Source organism: Muscardinus avellanarius (genome assembly GCF_963383645.1).
Source record: "Muscardinus avellanarius genome assembly, chromosome: 10".
Lineage (NCBI taxonomy): Eukaryota > Metazoa > Chordata > Mammalia > Rodentia > Gliridae > Muscardinus > Muscardinus avellanarius.
In genome coordinates this window covers 81,521,594-81,530,340 of record NC_137796.1, presented here as the reverse complement: position 1 = coordinate 81,530,340, position 8,747 = coordinate 81,521,594, and the positions used below count along the sequence as shown (strand labels likewise).

General features: G+C 50.3%; 1 protein-coding gene across 2 annotated transcripts; it reads left to right on the top strand.

The window, feature by feature from the left end:
* Window positions 1-1,543: 1,543 nt before the first annotated feature.
* On the top strand, window positions 1,544-7,162 carry NSUN5 (NOP2/Sun RNA methyltransferase 5; the record flags this gene model as incomplete). Of its 2 annotated transcripts, XM_080702790.1 has the most annotated exons (10): window positions 1,544-1,636; window positions 1,740-1,862; window positions 2,619-2,793; window positions 2,885-2,993; window positions 5,652-5,790; window positions 5,877-5,992; window positions 6,333-6,511; window positions 6,652-6,856; window positions 6,930-7,070; window positions 7,150-7,162. In XM_080702790.1, 10 exons carry the CDS (start codon window positions 1,544-1,546, stop codon window positions 7,160-7,162), a joined length of 1,293 nt encoding a protein of 430 aa, XP_080558916.1. The 2 variants fall into 2 exon arrangements, with proteins under 2 accessions (XP_080558916.1, XP_080558917.1); XM_080702791.1 differs by lacking the exon at window positions 7,150-7,162 and having other exon boundaries at window positions 2,733-2,793; window positions 6,930-7,074.
* Between the last annotated feature and the right edge of the window lie 1,585 nt (window positions 7,163-8,747).

Here is an 8,747-nt window from a genome sequence, read left to right as displayed (position 1 = left end):
TATTTTGGGGGTGGGTGGTATGGGGGTGGAACCCAGGGGCTTTCTACCTCCGAGTTATACTCCCAGACCTATTTTATGCTTTATTTGGAAACAAAGTCTCACTAAGTTGCTGAGAGCCTCACTAAGTAGCTGAGGCTGGCTTGAAACCTGTGTGATCCTTCTCTCTCAGCCTCCCAAGGGCTGGGATTACAAGCGTGCGCCACCAAGCCCAGTTGAATGTATGCCATTTTCTTTCTTTCTTTTTCTTTTTTGATGGTACTGGGAGTGGAACCCAAGGATTTTTACCTCCAGGCTATACTCCCAGACCTATTTTATACTTTATTTGGAAACAGGGTTTCACTAAGTTGCTGAGAGCTTCACTAAGTAGCTGAGGCTGGCTTCGAACCTGTGCGATCCTCCTGTTTCACCCTCCCAAGCTCAGGGATTACAAGCGTGCGCCACAACGCCTGGCTTATGACATTTTCAATATGATCCACATTAAAAAAAAAAAAAAACAAAAAAAAAACTATCCGTCTTAAAAAAAATTGCTTAGGCTGGTGTTGAACCTGTGATCCTCCTGGATTGAGAGAATATGGTTTGAAGAAACTATTCCCCGGGAACCCCTGCTAGGGTCCCAGACACACTTTCCCCCAACCCATAACAAAAACCCCAAACGACCCCAAAAAGAAGAAAAACCGTGGATTCTTGTCCTAAGCTAAGAATAAATATGCATAGCTTGGACTGTTGCTGAAGATTTAAAGAAATTTATTAAAAAGGTAGAAATACAGAAAATAGAAATACAGCCCCATGCCAAAATGGCATGAGGGGGGTGACTCGAAATGAATACACCAAAGGGCTTACACGTGGACTAGGCCTTTTATACCCATGACCTCCATCTTGTTTGCGTAACTCTGAGGTAGTGAACGTCCCTGTAAGGTACCTCCCCTAGCAAGGTGTGGTGAGGTGTCTCCTTTCATGAAGGTCGAGCGTCCTACCATCTTATATCTTTCTTTAGAGAAAGGCCTAGTTCTCCTAAGATCTGTCTTTAGATAAAGACAGGCCTAATTCTCCTCTCCTATTGACTGGTTAATCACTTTGAGCTAGGTTAATTTACATTGGACTAGCTGCCTATTTTAGGCAGAAATCAAGTCCTTTCTTTACCCATGTCTGCCGCCATTTTGACACAACTATTTCAAAATATATTAATAATCATAGCTTTCCCAAATCTTCCTAGGCGGTTCCCAATACTGGTACATCCTGCCTCAGCCTCCCCGTACTGGGATTACAGGTGTGCACTGCCACGCGCCGCTGGCAGTAATTTTAACATAGCTCGGGGTCACTTCTCTTGCAAAAAACGCTTGCTGATGTGCTAACAATATACAGGCCGCTGGGTTTCTGTGTGCATGGGCGTGCCTGGGTTGGAAACTCGCGCTCGTGAACAGTCAGCGCGCCCTACACGAGCCACACTGAGGGCTCGTGCCCTTTGACCCCGGAAGTGGAGGCGAACGGCGCAAAACCGGATGCGCTTTGCGACGGAGCCGGAAAGGCGCGTGGGAGCGGGAGCATGGCGTTGTACGCGGCGGCCGCGGCGGTGCTGGCGGGCGTGGAGAGCGGCCAGGGCTCCATCAAGGGGCTGGTGTACGCCAGTAACTTTCAGGTAGCGGACGCGGGGTGGGGGCGGGCCGCGTGGCCGGCCGGGGTGGGGTGTGGCGCCCGCGCGGGGCCACCGGCCGGGTCCAGCGTGTCTGTGGGTCGCGCAGAACGTGAAGCAGCTGTACGCGCTGGTGTGCGAGACGCGGCGCTACTCCAGCGTGCTGGACTCGGTGATCGCCAGCGCCGGCCTCCTCCGCGCCGAGAAGAAGCTGCGGCCGCACCTGGCCAAGGTGAGCGGCGGGGCGGGCGGAGGGCCGTCCACCCGGCCCCGCGCTGGGTGGCCCGTGGAGCGGGGATGAACAGGCTGTACCTGGAGCCTCGCGCCAAGGCTCAGACAGTTGTGCAAAGTATCGGTGGCAGAGACGAAGTAAACGGGAGACTGATGTTGGCAAGGGGGAGGTTGGGGCCCAGAGCTTTGCTTTGGAGCAACACGGAGAAAGGGTCCAGGTCTGAATCTGTCCTTACTCTTGTGTGACCCGGGACCAGGAAAGCAGCTCAACTTGTAACCATCTAAACAGGTGGTCCGAGCCGGGCGTGGTGGCACACACTTGTAATCCCAACATTTGGGAGGCGAAGACAGGAGGATCGCGCAGGTTCGAAGCCGGCCTTGCTGACTTAAGATACCTCGTTTCCAAATAAAAATATAAAAAATAGGTGTTTAGGAGTGTAGCCCGGAGGTAGAAGGGTTTCCAGGAACCCCAGCACCCCCCCCCAAAATAGGACTAGGGGTGTAGCTCAGGTAGAATGCCCCTGGGTTCCATTCACAGTACCCCCCTCAACCCCCCCCCCAAAAAAAAAAAAGCCAATGGTAGACAGGTGGTCTGTTTAGCTCTCCCAGGTCCAACAGTATTAAGGTTCTAAGACAGGATCCGATGTAGCTGAGTGGCAAAGTGCCTGGGTTTGATCCCTTTTACCCCACACTCCCAAATCTAAGGCGTTGATGCTTAGAGGACTTTTATTTTTCATTCTTCTTTCTCTTTCCCCAGGTGCTTGTGTATGAGTTGTTGCTGGGAAAGGGCTTTCGAGGGGGTGGGGGCCGATGGAAGCCTCTTCTGGGCCGGCACCAGGCCAGGCTTAAGGCTGAGTTGGCGAGGCTCAAGGTTCAGCGGCGTGTGAGCCGGAATGAAGACCTGTTGGAAGTGGGATCTAAGCCTGGCCCAGGTAAGCTGGAGGGCATTGTCAGGGTGGGAAAGGACAGTAGGCCTTTGAGAGGGAGCCATGTACCTACCCACTCACCGTTGTTGCTTCTTAGCCTCCCAAGTGCCTCGATTTGTGCGAGTGAACACTCTCAAGACCTGCCTTGATGATACAGTTGATTACTTCAAGAGGCAAGGCTTCTCCTACCAGGGCCGTGCTGCCAGGTGAGAACTTAGCATCCTTTCTGGCTGCCCTCATTTAGGGAGATGTCCGGGCATTTGGGGAAGCAGGGATCTGTGGTATGAGAGGCTAGGTGGTGGCACTCTTTCTGTTTTTTTGTTTTTGTTTTTTTTTTACCCTCCTAGCAATTTCTGCATCTCTTTATCTCTTTTCAGGTCCTGTTGTTTACCCCTTAAAACATTGTTATTCCTGGAACCCTCATCCGTGTGTGTGTGTCTGTGTGTGTGTATGTATGTTTGCACATGCTGGAAATGGAACCCAGGGCTTTGTATTTGTTAAGCAGGCCCTCAACCACCGTGCTACATTTCCAGGCCTCATCCCACATTCTTCTGATACCCAATTTGTTCTGTAGCTTGGCTCCTACCTGGTCATTCCTGTCTTCTCCCAGTCTAGGTTTCTCGCTAGTATTTATTCCCCCTCAGGTTTCTGTGGATGTTCCACTGACCCCACCACTGCTGCACATGTCAACCAGGAGCCATCACCTTCCCACTCAAAGTGTGTGCCTTCTAAAGCATCTTGTTTTTATTGTTTTGTTTTTTTATCTGTGTGTGAGAGAGAGAGATAGAGAAAGAGAGTGTTACAGGGGTTTGAACCCAGGAGCATTCTACCTCTTAGCTACACCCCCAGCCCTATATTAGTTTTGTATTTTGAAACAGGGTCTCACTAAGTTGCTGAGGACTTTACTACATTGGCTGAGGCTGCCCTTGAACCTGCGATCCTCCTGTCTCAGCCTCCCAAGTACTGGGATTACAAGTGAGCACCACCATACCCAGCTTTGCATCCCTTTTTTTTTTTTTTTTTTTATAATAGGGATGGAACCCAGGAGCATTCTATGTCCAAGCTACACCCTCAGACCTATTTTTTATTCTTTATTTTGAAACAGGAGTTGTAAAGGGCCTCACTAAGTAGTTGAGGCTGGCCGTGAACCCCGATCCTCCTGTCTCAGCCTCCCAAATGCTGGAATTATAAGTGTGCGCCACCATGCTAATCTAAGAGTTTTCATTAAAACCTGGGCAAGCCAAAAATTGAGGCATCTGAGATCTCTTTCTCTGTCTCCATTCGTCTTTTGCAAATGCCCTCCTTTTTTCTGTCCTCTTGTAGCTTGTTTAGGTTTAGGCCCTTGTCATTTCATACCAGAGTGAGCAGAAGAATCTCTTAGACTGCAGAAGAATCTAAAACCAGATCGGATGCTGTCCTTCCTGCTGAAGCCCCGTGGCTCTCCATTGCACTCTCCTCCTGCCGCTGCACTGCGCCTGCGCGGTGTCCCAGCACAGCTGCTGCTCCCTACTGAAGGCTTCCTCTGCTGGCCTCACCTGCCTCCTGTTTTGTCCTTTCACAGATCTGAGATGCTCCTGCTCTCTCCTCCTTCCCCAGTGTGCTTTAGATGGTCTTCCTTCTGCCTCTAGAACATTAGGAGGCCAGGCTGCAATAGAGAATGCCCTCACCTCCTGCCTTTGGGTTCGAATGCCAGCTTTCCTCCATACTTTCTCAACTTGGACTCCGTATGCCTATTTCTGCATGGCTCAGGCGGCGTGGTCCCTACTCCTGTCCCCTGATCTCGCCTTACAGGCTCCTCATCTACCAGGAAGCAGCCTGGCTCTCGCCTCCTGTGCGAGGTGTCCACCCTTGTAACTTCTCCCAAAGGGTTAGCCTCTACAGTAATGTGAACATTTAGAGTGCTTGTTTGTACCGAGTGTTTGAGTGTTAGTGCATTTAATTTTCACCTGCCACTATACAGAAGTTTAAATTGAAGCTTAGAGACTAAATCATTTACCGATGCTCCTGCTGCTGGTAAATGAAAGGTGCAGCTGGGATCCTGAACCCAGTTAATCTGGCTTGAGACCTGACTGTTGGTTTGGCTCTGACTCTGCATTTCCTCATAGTTGTGTAGTTGTGTATTACTTTTGTTGTGTTGGGAACAGAATCCAGGGCGTTATATCCTTATCCCTTTATTCACCTTTTTTTTTTTTTTTTTTTTTTTTTAATTTTTTTGTGGTACTGGGGATGGAACCCAGGGACATTCTACCTCTGAGATACACCCCCCAGCCCTATTTTTTAATCTTTATTTTGAAACAGGGTCTCACGGAGTTGCAAAAGGCCTCACTAAGTAGCTGAGGCTGTCTGCGAACTGGGATCTGCCTGTTTCAGCCTCCTGAATGTTGGGATTACAAGCCTGTGCGACCACGCCTGGCTGAAACAAGGTTTTACTAATTTGCTGATGCTGGCCTCAAACCTGTGATCCTGCTGTCTCAGCCTCCCAAGTACTGGGATTACAGGTGTATACCACCATGCCCAGCTAAAAGCCACTTTTTAATTTTATATTCTTTATGTGTGTGTGGCTTTTCTTTTTCTTTTCTTCTTTTTTCAGGTCTGGGGATGGAACCCAGGGGCTTTGACCTCCAAGCTACACCCCTGCCCTATTTTTTATTCTGTATTTTGAAACCGGGTCTCACTGAGTTGCAAAGGGCCGAACCAAGATCCTCAGGTCTCAGCCTCCCAAATGCTGGGATTACAAGTATGCGCCACCATGCCCCCGGCTAGGCTTGCCATTTTAAATATTGTTGTGTGAATGAACATTTAAAGTTGGGGCCTGGCATGGAGGAATTCATAATGATGAATTAATGGTTCATATTCCCTGGCAGCCTCGAGGACTTACGGGTGCTCAAGGGTAAGCACTTTCTTCTGGATCCTTTGGTGCCTGAGCTGCTTGTGTTTCCTGCCCACACAGATCTGCATGAACATCCGCTCTACCAGGCTGGTCACCTCATCCTTCAGGACAAGGTAGGGAAGACTGGTGTGGGAGGGAAGGATGTGCAGAAGCAACTGGCTTTCGCTCAAGCTGTTCACTGGCTGCTGTTCCTTACCAGGCCAGCTGCCTCCCCGCCATGCTGCTGGCTCCTCTGCCGGGTTCACACGTCATTGATGCATGTGCTGCCCCAGGCAATAAGACCAGTCACTTGGCAGCTCTTCTCAAGAACCAGGGGTGAGTGGTCAGGAGGGGGCAGAGGAAGGGGCAGGGTGTGATCTTGTATTCTGTTGGAAGAAATAAAGCCTTTCTTGCAAAAAGTATTGAGGGCAGTTAAGGTTGCCCCTGGGGCAGTTCATGGGTTAGTCCCATGCTAAGCTTCCTGAGGACTGAGGTGAGGCAGAACCCCAGGCTGGCTGGCTCTGACAGATGCCTGTAGGGCGCTTAGGTATTGTTTTCTGTGTTCTGACTTAATGTTAATGTGTTACTATTGGATGTCAGAGCTGTGGCCTTTCTTAACACTCTACTTCACAAACTTTCAGTTCGCCCACAAACTTTCAGTTCGCCTCTTCCCTAGGAAGATCTTTGCCTTCGACCTGGATGCCAAGCGGCTGGCATCAATGGCTACTCTGCTGGCCCGGGCTGGAGTCTCTTGCTGCGAGTTAGCGGAGGAGGACTTCCTGGCAGTCTCGCCCTCGGACCAGCGTTATGGTCGTGTCCAGTACATCTTGCTGGATCCTTCGTGTAGTGGCTCTGGTGAGATGAGGAGAGAGCTGCCTAGCTGAAGGATGCAAGTTTATTTCCTGCAGGCAAATGTCACATCTGTAAAGTGGGGGCTTCAGTACAAATTACATCAGTCTGCACAGCTTTTTAACTAGAATACTTTTTTTCTGCAGGTATGCTGAGCAGGCAACTGGAGGAGCATGGGGCACCCAGCAAGGAACGCTTGCGTGCCCTGGCAGGGTTCCAGCAAAGAGCTCTGTGCCATGCGCTCACTTTCCCCTCCTTGCAGCGCCTCGTCTACTCCACCTGTTCCATCTGCCAAGAGGAGAATGAAGATGTGGTCCAAAAAGCCCTGCAGCAGAGCCAAGGGGCCTTCAGGTAACCGAACCCAGGCCTGCGAGGGGTGGGGAGCTCTTCCTCGCTGGAGTCTGAGCTCTGTCTCTCCTTGCAGGCTAGCTCCTGTCCTGCCCTCCTGGCCCCACCGAGGCCTTAGCACTTTCCCAGGGGCTGAGCACTGCCTCCGAGCCGCCCCCGAGACCACGCTCACTGGTGGCTTCTTCATTGCTGTGTTTGAACGGGCGGAGGGGCAAAGGTGAGGGATCAGGATCAGGGCCTACCTGGGAGGTGTTGGGTTTAAGGCCTGCCTCACTCTGCCTTTCCTTTCAGCTCAGCCTCACAGGCTGAAGATCCAGTGACAGAACTTGCACCCAGTCCAGCCCCAAAGAAAAAGAAGAGACGGCGAGAAACAGCAGCGGGTGGGAGTGTATCGGCTCTGGGCTGAATCTCCCCTGCGGTAAATGGACCCTCAACACCCTGCTGAACACCCTGGCAGCAGTGTGGGGCCTGCAAGGCTCTTTTTACTGCTATTAAGAAGTTGACTAGGAACCCGGTTCCTCTAGCTGGGAGGACAGAGTGATGTGCTGGTCCTGTGGGTCCCTCCTGGACTACATGCTTGCTGGTGAGAGAAGTGCTGCCCATAGAAATGAAAGGCAACAGCAACCTATGATAGATCAGGTTTTTTTTTGTTGTTGTTGTTGTTTTTTTTAATTTTCAATGACATAAGCAAAGAGAAAAACCTCACATTCATACTAAAAATTTCAACTAGACTCAACAGGAATCAAGTCTTTTTATTTGTAATGGAAAGTCCCAGCCTCCTGTTCCTGTCCAGTGCAGACATGTACACGTACACACTCACACTCAGGCTGTGCCAGGACCTCTTCAGGGGGCTCCTGGACCATCTGGCCTGCCCGTGGAGCTGAGGTAAACTAGCTCAGACTACAACAACTAAGAGAGGATCTACCTTACATAAGGTACAGGTAGAAGCTTCATTTCTAGACCCATGCCCCACCCCCACCCCTCTAATCCTAACAGGTATCTGGGACTTGAGGTCCAGGCTCCCTCCTCAGCTCCACACACAGCCAGCTATCATGGCAGACGCCCAGCTCTTGGGTGTGGGAGCTGTCCCCTGCCACAAAACATTCAACCTCAGTCACAAATGGGGAGGGAATTAGTTACATCTACATCACATTATTTATAAAACAAGAATTGTGTTTATATAACGTGTCTGGAAGGTGCTCCGGTCCCTCAGGAAAGCTGCCTGGGACAGCGTTTGAACACCTTCACACAGGCATAACTTAACTATACAGCTAATTCCTAGTCAATAGCATTTATACTTAACCACCTCAATGAACCAAGCTTGAAGGAATTTAAAAGGCAATTTAGCTTAAATACAAAAATAAATTTTTATCTTGTTAAAAAATGTTTAAATATTTTTTTTTTTAATTTAGACACACGCATTCATACTTCTCCCAAAGAGGGTGGGCATGGCAGCAAGGCTCCGGGGCCTGGGGGGTGTGGCTCTGGGGGAGTGGGGGTCACAGAAGGCCTGTTTAGGTACTAAGGCCTGACTAAGGTACAACTTCAGTGTCCAGTCCATCAATGTAGGTCTGCTAACATGTACTGGGGTGGTTTCACCTACAGTGAGGTCAGGTAAGTGGGAAAGAAGCAGTGAAGGGAAGGGTTCTTTGTTCCCCAGAGACCCTTTGCCTGGGCTGCCAACCCTTAAAAGTCAAAACACCACTGGAAAATTCAAGAGCCAGCACTCTGGCCATTGCGTGGTGCCACTTTCAATCAGCCAGGCCCGGAGGCTTGGGACAGTTAGGTCCGGCACTACCAACATGCCGCCACACATACGATTCAATTCTTCCTCCAAACTCGATTCCAAGAGCAGCAGACATGGGCATCATCAGACAGCAACACAGGACAAGGC